At 32.0% G+C, this 21,856-nt stretch overlaps 1 protein-coding gene across 1 annotated transcript; it reads left to right on the top strand.

Annotated features, from left to right (window-relative positions):
• Positions 1-1,821: 1,821 nt before the first annotated feature.
• LOC129919283 (uncharacterized) lies at positions 1,822-7,020 on the top strand. Its single transcript, XM_056000137.1, has 2 exons — positions 1,822-3,742; positions 3,941-7,020. The coding sequence occupies exons 1-2, from the start codon at positions 1,822-1,824 to the stop codon at positions 7,018-7,020; spliced, it is 5,001 nt and encodes a 1,666-aa protein (XP_055856112.1).
• Positions 7,021-21,856: the final 14,836 nt, after the last annotated feature.

Genomic DNA, 21,856 nt, shown 5'->3' with positions numbered 1-21,856 from the left:
TTATGAAGACTTTTGAATGAGGACTTTTTACTCCATGAAGTCACACTTTTCACTTCCTGAAGTTCTCATTCATTATAAAGACTTTTGAATGAGGACTTTTTACTCCATGAAGTCACACTTTTTACTTCCTGAAGTTCTCATTCAATATGAAGACTTTTGAATGAGGAAATGAGGACTTTTTACTCCATGAATTCATTTTTTTCACTTCTTGAAGTTCTCATTCATTATGAAGAATTTTGAATGAGGACTTTTTACTCCATGAAGTCACAATTTTCCCTTCTTGAAGTTCTCATTCATTATAAAGACTTTTGAATGCGGACTTTTTACTCCATGAAGTCACACTTTTCACTCCCTTAGGTTCTCATTCAATATGAAGACTCTTGAATGAGGACTTTTTACTCCATGAAGTCACAATTTTCACTTCTTGAAGTTCTCATTCATTATAAAGACTTTTGAATGCGGACTTTTTACTCCATGAAGTCACGCTTTTCACTTCTTGATGTTCTCATTCATTATGAAGACTTTTGAATGAGGAAATGAGGACTTTTTATTCCATGAATTAATTTTTTTCACTTCTTGAAGTTCTCATTCATTATGAAGACTTTTGAATGAGGACGTTTTACTTCATAAAGTTCCAATTTTCACTTCTTGAAGTTCTAATTCATTATGAAGACTTTTGAATGAGGACTTTTTACTCCATGAAGTCACACTTTTCACTTCTTGAAGTTCTCATTCATTATGAAGACTTTTGAATGAGGACTTTTTACTCCATGAAGTCACACTTTTCACTTCCTGAAGTTCTTATTCATTATGAAGACTTTTGAATGAGGACTTTTTACTCCATGAAGTCACACTTTTCACTCCCTGAAGTTCTCATTCAATATGAAGACTCTTGAATGAGGACTTTTTACTCCATGAAGTCACAATTTTCCCTTCTTGAAGTTCTCATTCATTATAAAGACTTTTGAATGCGGACTTTTTACTCCATGAAGTCACACTTTTCACTCCCTGAAGTTCTCATTCAATATGAAGACTCTTGAATGAGGACTTTTTACTCCATGAAGTCACAATTTTCACTTCTTGAAGTTCTCATTCTGTTCTGAAATGTGCTGCACAAACATATAAAAAAACCAAACATTAACCAATGCACCCTAAATTATTCTATGTTTCATTTTCATCTATGTTAAATTCTTTTATGTTCTCTTATCTTAACGGCCAATGCAGATTTGTTCTATTTCTTGCTTATCAACTAATACTAATGCATACTTAAAAACTACAGCTAATGCTAAATTTGGCAAAGCTAACTCACTCTCTTGCTGTTTGACCATCACCGTGTTCACATCAAAAATTGTTTAGCTCCGCGATAAAATTTATCTAAATTCTGGCCTTGAACTTTTGTTAATTTATTTTGATTAATTACATTAAATCATTCATTATTAAAAAAACTATTTGCTTTATTTCTTATTTATATACATTTTTTGGTCCTTCGTTGTCGGATTATTAAAACAATTTTTTAATTTTTTGGACATTGTGAAACGCAATCGTGGTAAGACATTTAATTGAAAAACAGTTAACAAGCTGCACTTGTAATTGCATATGGCAATTAAAAGTGACATATGGATGAAATATGATTTTTTTTAAATGTGCATGCTAAAATAGAATAGAATAAGTGTGTTATACATATACATATGATTTATTAAAATTGATATATGATTTATTAAAATTCTATTAAACAAATGAGTGATATTGAATACAAAGACCAGAAACAGTTTTGAACATTTTATTCGAATTTTTGGCATCATAAATTATAATTTAGCAATTATGAATGCAATTAAAATTAAACGGGGTCATGCCAAAGGCACTTTGACTCGTGCGGCGGGGTATGCAGATTCTTTACCAGAAGACGTCACGTTATCAGAGCTTGAGATTCGTTTAGAAAGACTTTACCAAGCGTGGTTAGATTTCTTGTCTCTAAATCATGAACTATGCGATTTTTGTGATGAGGAAAATTTTGTTGATCCGAGTCCTGAGTTCGGAGATTACGAAGAAAAATATTTAAAAGCCCATTCGGTTTTTACAAATAGGGTTCGTGAATTAAATTCTCAGAACGTTAGCGCTGACGACTCAATAATAGAAAAATTAGCAGATCAACAGACTTCCTTTTTAAAAACTTTAAACTCCGCAACACAAAAATCATCGGTTAAGTTACCAACTGCTAATATTCCCATTTTTGATGGCAAATATGAAGATTGGTCCGAGTTTAAGGATCTTTTTCAAAGTTCGGTTGACCGGAATACAAACTTGAGCGGTTCGCAAAAGTTTCAATACCTCAAATCGTTTCTGCGAGGTAATGCTGCGGGCTTACTAAAACATATGCGATGTTCGGAAGATAATTATATTGAGGCTTGGGACAGGTTAGAGGCAAGATATGAAAAAAAGAATCTTATTGTGCAGGCTTTTGTTGAATCTTTTCTTTCGTTACCTTCGTCCAACTCCGAAAATATTCAGTTACTCCGTAAGATCACAGATGGGGCCGACGAAGTTATTCGTGGATTAAACGCATTGCAGTGTAACAATCGTGATCCTTGGCTTATATATTTGCTACTGCAAAAGGTAGATTCGGACACTAGACAAGCTTGGGCAGATAATTTAGGTGCCAAAGAAGATCCTTCGATAGACCAATTGTTAAATTTTCTGCAATCTCGGTGTAGTGTATTAGAAGCATGCAGTTCGGTTACATCAACACGAAAGAAACCCCTCGCATCAGTTCGATCACATTATGTAGAATCAACACAAACTTGCCCCAAATGCCATGGTAGTCATATCTTGCCACAATGCACAGATTTTATTAGTCTCGATGTCGTTTCTCGTCGTGAATTTGTCAAAAAACATTCGGTTTGTTTTAACTGCCTTCGTCAAGGTCATGGTTCCTATAAATGTCGGTCAAACTTTCGGTGTAAGACGTGCAAAGCTCGTCACCATTCACTTGTTCATCCTACACAAAATCCAGCAATTGAAGCTTCTTCTTCGAATAGTATTCAACCCAACAATACAACAACGCCCACAAATCCTACGATTGTTTCTAATCATTCGCTTGAATCTTCTTGTTCGTCTCAAACAATTCTTCCTACAGCAATTGTTAAGATTCAAGATAACCAGGGATCTTTTCAAAACATACGCGTGTTGCTCGATACAGGTTCTCAGGTTTCGTTTATAACCGAACGTGCAGTTCAATGCCTGGGCCTTAAACGCAAACGATCTCGTATCCCAATAACAGGAATTGCATCAACTTCAGCTGGTGTAACTAATGGATTAGTTACCACCAACCTTCGCTCTCGTTTTAACTCTAGTTTCGTTGAAGTTGATTGTTTCGTAATTTCAAAACTTACTTCGGTATTGCCCTCGTTTTCAATCGGTAACATAGATTCAAGTCTTTTGCTACTCGATCTTGCAGATCCAACTTTTAATGAGCCTGGCGAAATAGATATTTTGATAGGTGCAGATAAGGTGTTTAGTATCATAACTGGCCCAGCAACTCGAGCAGATCATCAATCACCGGAAAGGATTCCCACAATATTTGGCTGGGTTGTTGTTGGTCAATTTAACCAAAAACCTTCTGGGGTTGTTAATTTCTGCACAAAATTAGACTTTAGTCAATGTTTCGACCTTGAGAGGTTTTGGAGGTTAGAGGAAGTGTCATATGTTCCTGTCCTTTCTTTGGAAGAGCAACAAGCTGAAGATAGTTTTACTAACACTCACTTTCGCCATTCAGATGGAAAATTTGTGGTAGAATTACCTTTCAAGTCAAATCAAAGGACTTATTTCGGAAATTCTCTTTCAATCGCTTTAAATCGACTACAGTCAATCGAAAGAAAATTTATTTCAAATCCTGATTTAAAAAATCAATACACAAGTTTTATGAATGAATACTTATCACTAGGACACATGGAAGAGGTACCTTCAAATGAGATCTCAATCGATAACAACAGTTGTTTCTATCTACCCCATCACGCTGTTTTTAAAAATGATAGTAGCACAACGAAAATAAGGGTAGTTTTTGACGGTTCAGCAAAATCTTATAATAGTAGCTCGTTAAACGAATGTCTTCTCGTAGGCCCCACAATTCAACGTGATATATTTTCGATATGCCTTAGATTTCGTCGGCATAAATACACAATATCGGGGGACATCGAAAAAATGTACCGTCAAATATGGGTATCACCTAAACATACCGACTTTCAAAGAATAGTTTGGCGAGAAACACCTGAAAGTCCTATAAAACATTATCGTCTTCTTACGGTCACTTATGGCACTGCTTCGGCACCTTTTCTAGCTGTTCGATCACTGAAACAAGTAGCTCTTGAATCCGCTCTTTCTCATCCTGTTGCTTCATCCGTTATCCTTAACGACTTCTATGTCGACGACGTAATGACTGGGGCAGATTCTATCGATGATGTGATTAAGCTGCAAAAGGATCTTGTAGAACTATTAAAATCTGCCGGATTTCATCTTAGAAAGTGGACAACCAACTGCTGGCCCTTGCTGCTGTCTATGCCAGAACAACAGAGGGAATTGTCTCCAGTGGAATTTGAGGAATCAAGCTCAGTAAAATTATTAGGCTTGCAATGGTGTCCATCGAGGGATTCTTTTTCCTACAAGGTTCGCTTGGATAAATGTCACACTGTCACTAAACGTCGGATACTCTCTGAATCATCTAGAATTTTTGACCCAATAGGATTTTTGGCTCCAGTGGTAGTTGGGGTTAAAATTATTATGCAGGATATCTGGAAAGAAAAGTTATCTTGGGACGAAGTAGCTCCAGAGTATCTTGCTGATCGCTGGACATTAATTCATCAAGAACTTCATCAGCTTGAAAATCTGAGTATCCCTAGGATAATGTGGTCGAACAAAACCAATTACGAATTGCATGGCTTCTGCGATGCATCATTAGACGCATATGGAGCTGTTGTTTATTGCAGAAGCGTTAACCCAGACAAAAGTGTATCAATTTCATTGGTGGCAGCTAAAACTAAAGTTGCACCTATTAAAATACTCTCGCTACCCAGACTTGAACTCTGTGGAGCTCTTCTTTTAACTCGTCTAATAAGTAAAATTCAGATTTCTTTACAGGAGAAAGAAACCAAAATATTTGCTTGGACGGATTCAGCCATAGTTCTTCATTGGCTGTCAGCACTCCCAAAAAGATGGTCGGTATTTATTGGCAATCGCACGTCGGAGATATTGTCTTTAATACCTCGTAAGATGTGGAACCACGTACGCTCGGCCAGCAACCCTGCAGATATTGCTTCTCGTGGTATTTCACCATCACATTTGTGCGCAAATGAGATGTGGTGGAAAGGACCTCATTGGCTCAGCTTGGACAGAAATCTTTGGCCTACATCAACCACCGTTTGTGAAGAGTTTTTAGAAGAAGAGTTAGAAGAGAGAATAGTACCCAAAACAAAGGTATTTGTATCTAATTTACAAACTAACAATTTTTTGGATCCTATTATTGTAGATAAATTGATTAAAAAAGTATCTAACTGGAATAAACTTATTCGCATAGTTGCATATGTGCGCCGGTTTTTATTTAACTATTATCGGGACCCTGAACATCGTAATTTTGAACCTTTGTCTACTAAAGAATTGTTACATTCTAAAATTGTTATTATCAAAAAGGTGCAGTTTTCGTTGTTTTCGTTTGAAATCGATCTTCTTAAGAATAATAAACCATTGCCTAAAAGAAATAAACTTGTATCGCTTACCCCTTTTCTTGATTCCTACGGAGTGCTTCGCGTTGGAGGTCGTATTCAGGAATCAACTCTGAGTTACGATCAAAAACACCCTATGATTTTATGTAAAACTCATCCGATATCTGAACTTATAATAACTTATAAACATAATCAATATTTACATTCCGGAGTAACATTAACTTTTTCGTTAATTAAAGCAAGTTTTCACATACTCGGCTGTAGAAATCTCATCCGTAAAATAGTACACAATTGTGTTGTTTGTTTTCGTCAACGTGTTGTAACCTCACAGCAGCTTATGGGTAATCTCCCAATTGATCGGGTAATTTATTCCCGACCTTTCAGCAAGGTTGGCTGTGATTATGCCGGTCCAATCACGTTGCGGTCAACTAGTTTACGAAATCCGAAATTTGTAAAGGCATATATAGCCTTATTTGTTTGCTTCGTTACAAAAGGAATCCACCTGGAACTAGTGGGAGACCTCTCGACAAATGCTTTTTTGTTAGCCCTAGATCGTTTCGTCGCGCGTCGCGGTAAACCAAGCGAAATTTGGAGCGATAATGGTACTAACTTTCAAGGAGCAAAACGTACTCTCGACGAAATGTATAGTCAACTTATTAGTCAACACCATAACACCATTGTAGCTGATCACCTTTCTAAAGATAATATAAGTTGGAAATTTATACCTCCTGCTGCCCCTCATTTTGGAGGGCTTTGGGAGGCAGGTGTAAAATCTGTCAAGACTCACCTCAAACGAGTTATTGGTGACAGCAAATTGACATACGAAGAGATGTACACTTTATTAACAAAAATCGAAGGTCTTCTGAATTCTCGCCCAATGTGGCATGTATCAGATACAGAACCGACTGCATTAAGTCCATCACATTTTATGATTGGGGAACAATATATCGCAGTTCCTCAATCCAATATTTCAAATAATAACATTAAAACTAATTGGTTTGCTTTACAGACTCTCCTCAAAGGCTTCTGGAAGCGATGGCATCAGGAATACCTGACATCCCTTCAGCATCGACCAAAGTGGCAACAACGGAAGATGAATCTTCAGATTAATGATGTCGTCCTTCTCAAAGAAACTAATTTGCCACCTTCAAAATGGATTATCGGTCGTATCATAGATGTCCATCCTGGGAAAGACGGTGAAGTGAGAGTTGTTACCATTCAAACGAATTTTGGAACCTACATTCGTCCTATTGCTAAAGTAGCCCCACTTCCTAGTGCTGAAAGACCGGAGTCTTCCAGGGGGGGCTGAATGTTCTGAAATGTGCTGCACAAACATATAAAAAAACCAAACATTAACCAATGCACCCTAAATTATTCTATGTTTCATTTTCATCTATGTTAAATTCTTTTATGTTCTCTTATCTTAACGGCCAATGCAGATTTGTTCTATTTCTTGCTTATCAACTAATACTAATGCATACTTAAAAACTACAGCTAATGCTAAATTTGGCAAAGCTAACTCACTCTCTTGCTGTTTGACCATCACCGTGTTCACATCAAAAATTGTTTAGCTCCGCGATAAAATTTATCTAAATTCTGGCCTTGAACTTTTGTTAATTTATTTTGATTAATTACATTAAATCATTCATTATTAAAAAAACTATTTGCTTTATTTCTTATTTATATACACATTCATTATAAAGACTTTTGAATGCGGACTTTTTACTCCATGAAGTCACACTTTTCACTTCTTGAAGTTCTCATTCAATATGAAGACTCTTGAATGCGGAATTTTTACTCCATGAAGTCACAATTTTCACTTCTTAAAGTTCTCATTCATTATGAAGACTTTTGAATGAGGACTTTTTACTTCATGAAGTCACACTTTTCACTTTTTGAAATTCTTATTCATTATAAACACTTTTGAATTCGGACTTTTTACTCCATGAAGTCACACTTTTCACTTCTTGATGTTCTCATTCATTATGAAGACTTTTGAATGAGGAAATGAGGACTTTTTATTCCATGAATTAATTTTCTTCACTTCTTGAAGTTCTCATTCATTATGAAGACTTTTGAATGAGGACGTTTTACTTCATAAAGTTCCAATTTTCACTTCTTGAAGTTCTCATTCATTATGAAGACTTTTGAATGAGGACTTTTTACTCCATGAAGTCACACTTTCCACTTCTTGAAGTTCTCATTCATTATGAAGACTTTTGAATGAGGACGTTTTACTTCATAAAGTTCCAATTTTCACTTCTTGAAGTTCTCATTCATTATGAAGACTTTTGAATGCGGACTTTTTACTTCATGAAGTCACACTTTTCACTCCCTGAAGTTCTCATTCAATATGAAGACTTTTGAATGAGTACTTTTTACTCCATGAAGTCACACTTTTCACTTTTCGAAGTTCTAATTCATTATGAGGACTTTTGAATGAGGACTTTGTACTCCTTGAAGTCACACTTTTCACTTCTTGAAGTTCTCATTCATTATGAAGACTTTTGAATGAGGACGTTTTACTCCATGAAGTCACACTTTTCACTCCCTGAAGTTCTCATTCATTATGAAGACTTTTCAATGAGGACTTTTTACTCCATGAAGTCACACTTTTCACTTCTTGAAGTTCTCATTCATTATGAAGACTTTTCAATGAGGACTTTTTACTCCATGAAGTCAAACTTTTCACTTTTTGAAGTTCTCATTCAATATGAAGACTCTTGAATGAGGACTTTTTACTATATGAAGTCACACTTCTTGAAGTTCTCATTCATTATGAAGACTTTTGAATGAGGACTTTTTACTTCATGAACGCACATTTTTCACTTTTTGAAGTTCTTATTCATTATGAAGACTTTTAAATGAGGACTTTTTACTCCATGAAGTCACACTTTTCACTTCTTGAAGTTCTCATTCATTATGAAGACTTTTGAATGAGGACTTTGTACTCCTTGAAGTCACACTTTTCACTTCTTGAAGTTCTATTTCATTATGAAGACTTTTTAATGAGGACTTTTTACTTCTTGAACGCACACTTTTCACTTTTTGAAGTTCTTATTCATTATAAAGACTTTTGAATGCGGACTTTTTACTCCATGAAGTCACACTTTTCACTCAATGAAGTTCTCATTCAATATGAAGACTTTTCAATGAGGACTTTTTATTCCATGAAGTCACAGTTTTCACTTTTTGAAGTTCTCATTCATTGTAAAGACTTTTGAATGCGGACTTTTTACTCCATGAAGTCACACTTTTCACTTCTTGAAGTTCTCATTCATTATGAAGACTCTTAAATGAGGACTTTTTACTCCATGAAGTCACAGTTTTCACTTTTTGAAGTTCTCATTCATTATGAAGACTTTTGAATGCGGACTTTTTACTCCATGAAGTCACACTTTTCACTCCCTGAAATTCTCATTCATTATGAAGACTTTTGAATGAGGACTTTTTACTCCATGAAGTCACACTTTTCACTCCCTGAAATTCTCATTCATTATGAAGACTTTTGAATGAGGACTTTTTACTTCATGAACGCACATTTTTCACTTTTTGAAGTTCTTATTCATTATGAAGACTTTTAAATGAGGACTTTTTACTCCATGAAGTCACACTTTTCACTTCTTGAAGTTCTCATTCATTATGAAGACTTTTGAATGAGGACTTTGTACTCCTTGAAGTCACACTTTTCACTTCTTGAAGTTCTATTTCATTATGAAGACTTTTTAATGAGGACTTTTTACTTCTTGAACGCACACTTTTCACTTTTTGAAGTTCTTATTCATTATAAAGACTTTTGAATGCGGACTTTTTACTCCATGAAGTCACACTTTTCACTCAATGAAGTTCTCATTCAATATGAAGACTTTTCAATGAGGACTTTTTATTCCATGAAGTCACAGTTTTCACTTTTTGAAGTTCTCATTCATTGTAAAGACTTTTGAATGCGGACTTTTTACTCCATGAAGTCACACTTTTCACTTCTTGAAGTTCTCATTCATTATGAAGACTCTTAAATGAGGACTTTTTACTCCATGAAGTCACAGTTTTCACTTTTTGTTCTCATTCATTATAAAGACTTTTGAATGCGGACTTTTTACTCCATGAAGTCACACTTTTCACTTCTTGAAATTCTCATTCATTATGAAGACTTTTGAATGCGGACTTTTTACTTAATGAAGTCACAATTTTCACTTCTTGAAGTTCTCATTCATTATAAAGACTTTTGAATGAGGACGTTTTACTCCATGAAGTCACACTTTTCACTCCCTGAAGTTCTCATTCATTATGAAGACTTTTAAATGAGGACTTTTTACTCCATGAAGTCACACTTTTCACTTCTTGAAGTTCTCATTCATTATAAAGACTTTTGAATGCGGACTTTTTACTCCATGAAGTCACACTTTTCACTCCCTGAAATTCTCATTCATTATGAAGACTTTTGAATGCGGACTTTTTACTTAATGAAGTCACAATTTTCACTTCTTGAAGTTCTCATTCATTATGAAGACTTTTGAATGAGGACTTTTTACTCCATGAAGTCACACTTTTCACTTCTTTAAGATCTCATTCAATATGAAGACTTTTGAATGCCGTCTTTTTACTCCATGAAGTCACACTTTTCACTTCTTTAAGATCTCATTCAATATGAAGACTCTTGAATGAGGACTTTTTACTCCATGAAGTCTGATTTCATTCCTTAAATTTTAATGGATTTAACCATAATTTGCTGTATTCTATCTTAAATTGGTTAAGTTCTTAATCAACTATAATGGTTCTCATTTCCTCGCTTATTTTTTTAAATTTATGTATAAATTCTTTCATTTAGGTATCTCTCCATGAATTTACAAGAAAAATGTTAAAAGAAGGAATGAGTCAGGTCTCCTAAGTGCTGTTCAGTACAATATCCCCATTATTATTACTACAACAAGGTGGTAGGCCTCTTGTTCTCGACGTCTTCCTTCTCTCTCTCTCTCTTACAAAATGCAAGGACAACAAAAGAAAGAACAATTTTGAAAATGATGCGAAGAATGAAATATGCAAATGTTATAGATTTATTGTTATCCTTATACATAGTGACTTTCCGCCACGACACCATAGCAACGTCATCATAATCATCATCGTCATCATCATAACATCTCATCTCAAGACTCAAGAAGACTGAATGGTTTTTGTATTCACAGCTAGCAGCAGCACCCTCTTCAACTTCATCTCCTAGAATATACCTACCCACCTATTTTATTCGTCCTGGCATAGCTCTTCAGGAAGCGATTCCATTTACATGATGATATTTCATGTCCTCCAGGATGTTAAAAAGTTATAGAATGAGATAGAAAGAGAGTGAGAGAAAAAATCATAGAAGAGAGACAAGAAGTTCGATGTCTGATGATGACGATGATGATGATGATAATGAAGACAAGATTGTGATGAGACGATGTCGACGATAAAAGTCCTTATGGAAAAAGCAGCAAACTGCAAACGATGATGATGCTTCGACATATACAAAAGTAATATTCGCGCGTTGATGGGATTTATAATTGCTTTATGATGGATTAAGGCGAAATTAATTGAAGATGTTTAGAATTTTGTAAAATTAGAATAGCAATCACCGGGTTTTTTAGGTTTGTTTTTTTTTTTTTTTTCTCAGTTTGATAACATCCCATCTCGAACGATATGGATGACACGATGCGAAGCAGGAGAATTAAGAAATCCCTTGGCATTTTTAATTTTAATCTTATGAGTTTTGTAATACATTATTTTCTATATAAAGCGAGTCAGGGTGATGATGAAAAACTTAGGGTAGGTACCTACTAAATCCAGGATAATAACAACAACAACTATGCTATTAGAGGAGATGGTTTTCTCGCCGCACTTGTGTCACGTTTTGCTTCGAAGAAACAAGAGTAAACCATTCCTAATGACTTTCGTATGGTTTAGGAGGTTTCAGGGCGAGATATGGTCCCGAGTGATTAAATGTCAGTTTTTGATGTGATGAAGGGCGACGTCAGAGACTACACCACGTCAACGACCGTTTCTTTTTTTCTTCTTTCATTTTTTTTTTTTTCTCTCTTGGCCATTAACCAAAGAAAATGGCTGAAGTCATTGGATTTTGAAGCTTCTAAAGTTAAATATAGCCTGTATCTCTTAAGGCAAAAGTGTATTTTGTTTGTTTTTTTTTTTTTTTCATCGTTAAAATGCAAAGATCTGATGGAATTTTTTTTGGGATTTTTTTTTTTTTGTTTCCAGGAAATAACATACATTTGGAAAAAGTGGCCCTTGGGAATCAATCTCATTACAAACAATTTAAAGGGGAAACAGCAAAAAAAAAAGACGGAAAAATAAGAAAACGAAAGCAATATTTTATTATATTTTATGGTGATAGAGCTTTAGATTCAAACATCTTGGGAGTTGTTACATAAAAACCAAGATGGTTTGACACGAAAATCTTGATACTCATTGGAGTGGTAGTTTTTTGTCGAAACAAAAAAGTGATTAATCGTTCTTTAATTTTTTTTTTTTTGTAATAAAAAATGGATTAAAATTCTAAGCTCGAAACCCAGATCTTATAAATTAAAGCTTAGCAAAGTTTAAAAATATATAAATCTTAATGCGTTTAGGAGAGAAAAAAGGGACAAAATCGAAATTTTTCGCCAACTTACGTAGTCTTATTTTAACGTCAAGAAAAACAAGAAGAGCGGATATAGAAATGCACTCTGATTCAACTGCAGCTCAGAAAGTATTTGCATGCTTAAGCATAGTAGGTACCTACCGATCCTTTGCTGAATTTTGTGATTTTTGGGTTGTGTGATTCCAAACCAAGTTTAACTATTAATTTTAACTATATTATTTTATTTCTTGTATAAAAAAAAATTTTTGGAAAAAAAATTATTTTATATAAAAAAAATTTTTCTACATTAAAAAAACAAAAAATTAGTTGCTATTTTTAAGAAAACACTACTCAAACCTTAGAAATAGAATTTGAAAAAAAAAAAAAAAATTCATCAAATTGTTATCGAAAAATTGATTTTTTCAAAACAAAAAATTATTTTTATCCCCGTTTCTTTTTTTTTTTTTGACAACTTGTAAACATTTAAATCATAGAGATTTTAAACGCTTTTGTATTGAAATCGGCTATTAAACGAGAAATTCAGGAATAAAAAAAACAGTCTGTCGCAGGTATTAGGTACAGCGAAAAAAAAACCAATATCAATTTAACATTTTTTAAATATCAAATTAACATTTTTTAATATCAGCCAAAAATGCTCTATAAAATGTGTTTTATGATATTTAAAATGTTAAAACAACATTTTTATTATCAGGATGATATTTAAATGTCACATTTTGGAATTTTTTTTTATATATTTTTATCATTTTTTCATATCAATTTCTCATTCCAAATTATTGAAAAATATTAAATAAAAAATTCTTAATGTGTACTAATTTAAAGGCGCTTTGTGTTTTTTAGAATTAAAATGTATGATTTACTGAGAAAATTTGATCGGCACTAAGATTTTACTTCACATAGTTTGGGAGAAAATAACATAACAATTATATCACCTATACCTAATAGAAAAAATAATATCACCATTATTTTGTAAAGAATATTCCCTTTCAGTAATGTTTTGAAAAAAGAAAGAAAATTCTTAAAATAATAAAAATAATAAAAATGAAAAGGAAAGAAATAGGTTTCATTATAATAAACTAAAACGTAAAATCTAGTCAACATTGATGTTTTAATTGTCAAAGTGAAATTTTCACTATCCCACCTGAAATTAAAAAATGTGAAAATGATATGATAAAATATCAAAATTGATATTTTAATTGTTGGACGACTTTTGTCATTGAAAAATGTTAATTTGATAGCTGTTATTATCAATTTTTTTTTTTCGGTGTAACGGTTGAAAAAAAAAATTATCACAAAAATACCAAAGTAGCAACTTTGCACACGAAAATTTTAATCAAAATCGTTAGAGCTCTTATTAAATACTGGTGTGAATGTTGATCCAAGCTATTCTAATCCGATTGCGTTTTTAGTTTTTTTTCGAAAAATTCGGATAAGGGAAATATGGCGTTGCAAATTTTTTGGTTTTATGTACTAAAAAATTCAAAAACAAAAAAAAAAAATTAGAGGAAAAAATTAACCCTCTACCGCATACCAACCCATATATGGTTTATCGATTTCATATCGATTTATTTCCGTTATATTGCACCAAATGTCAAAAAGAAAAATCTATAATAATATATAATTTTGACAACTTGTAAACATTTAAATCATAGAGATTTTAAACGCTTTTGTATTGAAATCGGCTATTAAACGAGAAATTCAGGAATAAAAAAAACAGTCTGTCGCAGGTATTAGGTACAGCGAAAAAAAAACCAATATCAATTTAACATTTTTTAAATATCAAATTAACATTTTTTAATATCAGCCAAAAATGCTCTATAAAATGTGTTTTATGATATTTAAAATGTTAAAACAACATTTTTATTATCAGGATGATATTTAAATGTCACATTTTGGAATTTTTTTTTATATATTTTTATCATTTTTTCATATCAATTTCTCATTCCAAATTATTGAAAAATATTAAATAAAAAATTCTTAATGTGTACTAATTTAAAGGCGCTTTGTGTTTTTTAGAAGTAAAATGTATGATTTACTGAGAAAATTTGATCGGCACTAAGATTTTACTTCACATAGTTTGGGAGAAAATAACATAACAATTATATCACCTATACCTAATAGAAAAAATAATATCACCATTATTTTGTAAAGAATATTCCCTTTCAGTAATGTTTTGAAAAAAGAAAGAAAATTCTTAAAATAATAAAAATAATAAAAATGAAAAGGAAAGAAATAGGTTTCATTATAATAAACTAAAACGTAAAATCTAGTCAACATTGATGTTTTAATTGTCAAAGTGAAATTTTCACTATCCCACCTGAAATTAAAAAATGTGAAAATGATATGATAAAATATCAAAATTGATATTTTAATTGTTGGACGACTTTTGTCATTGAAAAATGTTAATTTGATAGCTGTTATTATCAATTTTTTTTTTTCGGTGTAACGGTTGAAAAAAAAAATTATCACAAAAATACCAAAGTAGCAACTTTGCACACGAAAATTTTAATCAAAATCGTTAGAGCTCTTATTAAATACTGGTGTGAATGTTGATCCAAGCTATTCTAATCCGATTGCGTTTTTAGTTTTTTTTCGAAAAATTCGGATAAGGGAAATATGGCGTTGCAAATTTTTTGGTTTTATGTACTAAAAAATTCAAAAACAAAAAAAAAAAATTAGAGGAAAAAATTAACCCTCTACCGCATACCAACCCATATATGGTTTATCGATTTCATATCGATTTATTTCCGTTATATTGCACCAAATGTCAAAAAGAAAAATCTATAATAAAACCACGTCTATTTTTCTATAATAAATCGGTTTTTATTATCAGTAAGAGAGTCGTGATTCTGAAATAAATTCATTGTTTCAAGAGCATGTGTAAAGCGCAAATCAGTGAATAAAAGTGTGTACTTTTCCGGTGTTTTTTTATAATAAACAAGTAAGTTGCATCCAATTAAAAATAAGTTTCGTATGAATTTATTATACTTTTATATGTTAAAGAAGTTTGTTTTTTGTTTTTGTAATAATTTTTGTCTTTTTTTGGCATTTTTCCAAAACACCATATATGGGTTAACATGCGTTGGCGACATACATGACTGATTTTTGTACGATTTATATTTTTTTTTGAAAAATGAATTCGAAGACTTTCTATAGAAAAAATAAGTGTGTAAATGCTATAACTCGTGATGGCTTTCGAAGTGATGATGATCTAGCTTCAGATTCTGGCTCTTTTGATGTTAAACAAGCCATCTCCGAGCACTTATATGCAAATTTTTAAAACCTACAATGTCACGAAAAAGAGGACGACCTTCAACTTTATCAGGTGATCAAAGCAGAGATGAAACAAAACAAAGGGGAGGGGGTTATACAAGTCACGGAAGTCCATCTCCATCTTTTCCCGGAACTTCAATTCACTCACAACAACCAAGGGCAAAAGTCGTTGAATTCAGTGCCAACTGGAAACATCGACCATATCCCTGAATGGCAAAAAAAACACCAATATGTAAAATTTGTGGACTGAAAACGTACACAATGTGTAGAAAATGGAATGTGTTCTTCTGCTACAATGATAAAAGAAAGAGTTTGAATAAATTCCATGAATAAGAAAAGTCCATTGTAATAAAAACATACTTTACAAAACATACCTTGAATGCATACTAAACCATATATGGGTTATTAATTTTTTGTTGGAAATCACCTTGCTGCATACTAACCCATCTATGGTTTATGTTTCCAAAAATTTATATATATGTAAAAAAATAAAACTTTTTATGTAATACCTTTTTTCAACCCCTAATAAAGCTAAAAAATTGTAAAAAAAATTTTTATATCACTTCGATCATAATTCATGCAGTAGAGGCTTAAAAAAAAATATTTGTTCATGATTTTTACTTGCGAGTTGCGATATAGGTACTATATATCAAGTTATGCATTCGTACAAAAAAAAAAGTTGAGATAACATTTTTCCATGACATTACGATGGTAGACAATGCCAAAAAAGTGGGTCCCGGAAGTCCGTCTGTCTGTCTGTCTGTATAAGGAGCTACAGCCTAAACGGATGGACCGATTAATGTCAAACCTGGTATTTAGCGTTATTTGGCGACTCTCCAGAGAGATTTTTGGAATTAATTTTTTTGGACCAAAAATAACGGTACTTGTCATATACCGATTTTAGTAAAATTGAAATATCTCGAAAACGGCTCTAACGATTTTGTTTAAAAAATTCAAATGTTAGTTTTAAGCTAAGGTCTATCTTCCAATAAAATTTTTTTTTTTTGAAAATCATTATTAACCCCTTGTAACCCAACATCGTAAATTTTAAAATTAATAATGTCAATCGAAAGGGCTATAGCTATAATAAAACACATATTTTTTAAAAATTCAATAAATTCATTATTTGCTTAGTTATTTCGAAATTTACGCAGTAAAAAAAAAAGTTTAAATAATTTATTTATGTATATAAATGCAAAAATTCAAACAAAAAGCTATCTAATATTTATTTTTAGGCGCATTCCTAAAATCCAAAAATAAAACCCCGTTAGTTTATGCACGAAAAATATTTTTTTCTGAATTTCGTAGTTTTTACATAAATTTGCTTGTTTTCCAAAAAAGCCAAACTTTCAACATTAACTGCCAAATAAAAACTATTGGTGCTATTTATTAGAAATATGGCGCATTATTTCGATAAAGCAATTCTTAAAGATTATGTAAGAAGCTTTAAAAGGATAAAAATATGTTTTTCACAGCTTTTGGGCGATCTTTTTCGGTTTGTTACAGAAATGTCACATGGGGCTACAAGGGGTTAACGGTACCTGCCATAGAACCGTTTTTTTTTTTTTTTCAAATCCGATTATCTCCGAAACTGCTTATTCGATTTCAACGAAACTTTTTGTGAAGCATTTATATAATTAAAATATATGCCAAAAATAAAATTTAGAAAAAAATAGTTTTTGGATTTAAAAAAAAAATTTGAAAAAATTTTTTTGAAAAATCAAATTTTCGAAAACGGAACATCGAATTTTTTGAAATTTAGGTTTTAGATGTTGATTAGTGATTTCTACAGAAAAGCATACCAATTTTATTTTAAAACTTTTTTTCCAAAAAATTATTTATAAAAAATTAGTTTTTTAAAAAACGGCTCTAACGATTTTGAAAATTTTTTTCTAAAAATGCATCTTAATATATCAATCAAAACTGCATACTTGTTTTGGAGGGCAATTTAATTTCAGATTTTATTTTATTTGTTTTTTTTTTAAACAAAAGTTTTAAAAATTTAAGCAACTGTAACTGTAAGAGCAAGTTCGTGCGACCCAGTCGTGCATTTTATTTTTTAAATTTTTGTTTCGGATTTCTAATCTATTCGTTTATATACTTTTTATCATAAGAACAAGTACGTAGCTATTTGATATTTTTCGCGAATTCGATTGTTCTTTGTTATTAAAATCCTATATCTGCCAAAGAACCGTCTACTTGATTTTCATAACCGTGGTTTTTAATATATTTTCTAAAAATTGTCAATGAAAATATTTTCCATGAACATTAAAATTAAAAAAAAAAAAAATTTAACTAAAAAACTTTTTTTTTTAATACGTCATCATGTCTCGATTAACCTTTATCTCGAAAATGGCTCTAACGATTCCGATAAAATTAGGTATCAATTATGGTCTAAACTACACTAACAAAACTAGTTTTTCTCCAAGAATACGGATAGTTGAAAAATAAATATTTCGTTGATTGCTAAACAGATGTTTTTTATCATTCTAAGGCCCAATTTATTCACTCTCCATTATTTTTAAAGGCTCCATTAAAAATTATAAAACTGTCAAATCGCATACAAATTTTAAAATTTCCCTTTTTTAATGGCGACTTTAAATTTAATGGAGTGTGAATAAATTGGACCTAAATGATGTTGTGTTTTCAAATTTTCAAAAAAAAGAGTGTGTGTACACATGTACACGCGACTGAAGTTATACTTTTCATTCAGTATATGTAAATGAATTTCATTTGATATTTATAATTTCTATTATGAAGTAATTAATCCACATTTAGTTTTTTTACATTTTTATCAAGTGAACAATAAATTAATTCTTTCATCCTCCTTGCGTCCATGTAGTTTTCAATTTATTCTGTGAAATTTACTCATGTTGTTTAACGAAAGTAAATGAATTGCGCATAAAATGTGCGATATGGTAATTTTATGAGAATTGTGTGTGCTTCAGCACTATTAGTAGCAATATGGAACTTGCAGGGTTGCTACAAAGCTCAAAAGTTAGCTGAGCTCAGCTCACAGCTCAGCTCAAATTTTGAGCTAGCTCACTTTTGAGCTATGTACCATAGCTCACCTCATTTGAGCTGAGCTGAAAGTCAGCTGAGCTGATGGTTGAGCTGAGCTGTTGGGTGAGCTGAGCTGTCGGTGAGCTGAGCTGTTGGGTGAGCTAAGGTAAAGTGAGCTGAGCTGAGCTGTGATGGGTAAGGGGATAAATTGATTTTTATTTGGAAAGTATAATGAAATATGAAGATATTTTAAACTTTTATAAAACACCATAGCTTAAGATGTTTGGTTCTAGTTATTAATGGAATTATTTTAACACATGGATATTTTTATAAATAAAACAGATAATTTTTCGTGATCTTTTTTCTTGGTTTTTTAATAGTAAATGTATTTCTATTTTTTTAGTAAAATATTTCTTTTTTTATCATGAAAAAAAATTGCGGTACAATCCGGTTTTTCGACTTTTTTCAAAATTCCGTTTGAAAGTTGGGGTACATTTTTTTTTTCGAAATATCCCCGAATCTTTGAACGCTCCTGGAAGCTAAACCGCTTGAGAGCAATTTTTGGGAGTGATGCCAAATGATAACTTGTGTCATGGGCCTACGCTTTGCACATTATCAGATTTTTAAAAAATCGCCTTCCATGTTAAACCACCACATCATGCCTTTTTTTCAGAATCGTGCCTATTTTTTTTTTTACTTTAAAGTTCTCCCGGATTGAGAACGCGTGGACCTACAGGGATGGGAGTTGTACCCAAATGTAGGTTAGAGTCCCCGCTACCTTTTGGCATCAAAAAATTTTTTTCATTTTCTTCAAAATTCCGAGATATAGGCGTCGGAAGTTGGGGGCGCTTACTTTCAGCTCAGCTCACTTTTAGCTCAGCTCAAATGAGCTGAGCTATGGTACCTAGCTCAAAAGTGAGCTAGCTCAAATTTGAGCTGAGCTGAAATGTGAGCTTTTTGCAACCCTGGCAACTTGCTACATGGAAATTACCACATGCAACTTGTCACATGCAACTTCCCACATGCAACTTGCCACACGCAACTTGCCACATGCAACTTGCCACATGAAACATGTAACTTGCAACGTGTTGTGTGTTTTATGTTTGCCGTACTGCGGCGTACTGCATTTTTGAATACTAAAGTACTGCCTACTCTAAAGGTGAAACGACAGCCCTGCTACCCAGGGTGATCGCGTCATAGTCCCTTTGACATTCTTGTCAAAAAGTAAGTTTTCATACTCACCCTCCCATAAGAAGTATAACTTCAAAAATAAAAAATAAATAAAATTGAATAAAACAAAAAAAAACTATTTATTTTTTTTTCAACACATTTTTTTTTTGTTTTGTTTTTTGCTGATTTTTTTTAACCAAATCGATAAATTTCCAACGGTTAACATATATTTATGTATTTTGGACTAAAACGTGTGATCCAGCCGTGCATTTTATTTCTTAAAATTGCTCTAACGATTTTTAAATTTCTACAAATTTCTATTTTACCATCTTTTGGTAAAATAAATAAATACAGCGGAGGAAAAACTAGTTGCCGTTCTTCTTATATAGATCTTTACAGGTTAAAGTTGTTGAAAAGCGTTTCAGTTGTTTTTTTTTTCTATTAAATTTAAATTCCATTAAATTTTGATACATTTTTGCTTTCCTTTTTATTTTAAGAATTGTGTTCTTTTTAATTTTCAAAGATATACAAAAATTAAATTTTACCATGATGCATTGAACAACGCGTTCTGCTTCATCAACTTGATGTTAATCATAGTAATATTTCATTCAAAAGAAATTTTAGAAAATTCCATGAAAACCATTAAAAACCAACTTTTCTTTTCCATTCATAGACACACAAAAATACACACAAACAAATTTTAAGCCCGCATCCTCAAAATTATTAAGTCCCCATATTTTCCTCTCATCCTTTCCCCAATAACTCATTCCATCACACATCTGGTATATTTCGGGAACATGACCCAAACAAAGTTATGTGATATTTCAGGATATTCATTTTCATTAGCATTTAGTGTGTCTCATAGGAAGAGAAAGGATAATATACATCCTGTGCTCTTCGCTGGTGGATTCTACTATGACTGCGAAAAATATAGTCTATGTCCTTTGTGGCAAATGAATTTATGTTTGGTGAACTCAACGTGCGCTACTGCGGTTAGACTTTTTGGTGCTCAAAATCTACTCAAATGAAAATAACGAATAATTAATTTCCGTTATCGTATATATGACAAAAATATATTATACGACTGTTGTATATTCTTCAAATCGCTCTTTTGAACATTTCGGACTGTTTTTTTTTTTTTTTATTTTAATGTACTTAGTTCCATGTGGTATTGGGAAACCCATTCCGCTTTTAATAAAATCATTTTTTGGAATAGACATATGTCAGAAACGTCTAAAATGTCTTTCAAAAACAAAGTCTTTTGAAATCGTACCCTCACCAGTCATAGCTATTTACAATAATTTCTTTTTGAATTCATTTTTATTTTATTGCAGATAAAGATACATTTTTTAAAGGACGAAGCCAGCTTCGCCATCCCACAGGCAATAATAAAATAAAAATAAAGCTTGAGAATATCTGAGGAGATAAAATCATTTGGGTGAAGAACACGAGGCATATTTTTTTTTCGGTGGCGCACGAACTCCAAACCAACTAAATAGAGTAAGAGGAAGTAGGAATACCTCTATAATGTTATGACGACTAAATTGAAATTCTGTGGCCTTATAAGAGAAAATAAAATTCGATTATCAATTTAAGGGATTTTTTGTCTGTTTTTTTTTCATATTTTTTTTTTTCTTCTTTTATTTCAAAAAACAGATTTAAATTGTGTGTCTGATGCGTATAAATGTGGATTGTATGCCTAATGGTAAGCAATATTGTAAATTATTAAAATGTGTCGGTTTTGTGTGCCTGGGAATGGCTGCTATAAAAAAATATACCTATAAGTTCAAGGTTATCAGATTGAATATATAAATATAAAAAAATAATGTCAACTGATTCGGAGAATGGAAAAAAGAATGAAAACAGTGGAAATACTGTCGCATATTATATAGAATATTAAAGAAACGATGAGTAAAATAAAATATTTTGTTACGATTATACAATATTTTGGAAAGGATTTATGTAAAATAAATACTTCAATATGTAGAGTAGATGTAAACTTTTTGACCTTTGGTCTCTTGTTTTTTTTTTTTTTTCCAAGAAATAAAAAAAAAGGAAAAAGTAACCTAGACCT

The sequence above is a fragment of the Episyrphus balteatus genome, chromosome 4, assembly GCF_945859705.1.
Source record: "Episyrphus balteatus chromosome 4, idEpiBalt1.1, whole genome shotgun sequence".
Lineage (NCBI taxonomy): Eukaryota > Metazoa > Arthropoda > Insecta > Diptera > Syrphidae > Episyrphus > Episyrphus balteatus.
This window is presented reverse-complemented; position numbering and strand designations above follow the sequence as displayed.

What these genes read in the sequence shown, in the direction of transcription:
- LOC129919283 (XM_056000137.1), top strand. Translation starts at nt 1,822, where the DNA reads ATGAATGCAATTAAAATTAAACGGGGTCATGCCAAAGGCACTTTGACT. An exon ending in AGAGCAACAAGCTGAAGATA is followed by an intron (nt 3,743 to 3,940) that starts GTTTTACTAACA and finishes ACTTATCACTAG; the next exon opens with GACACATGGAAGAGGTACCT.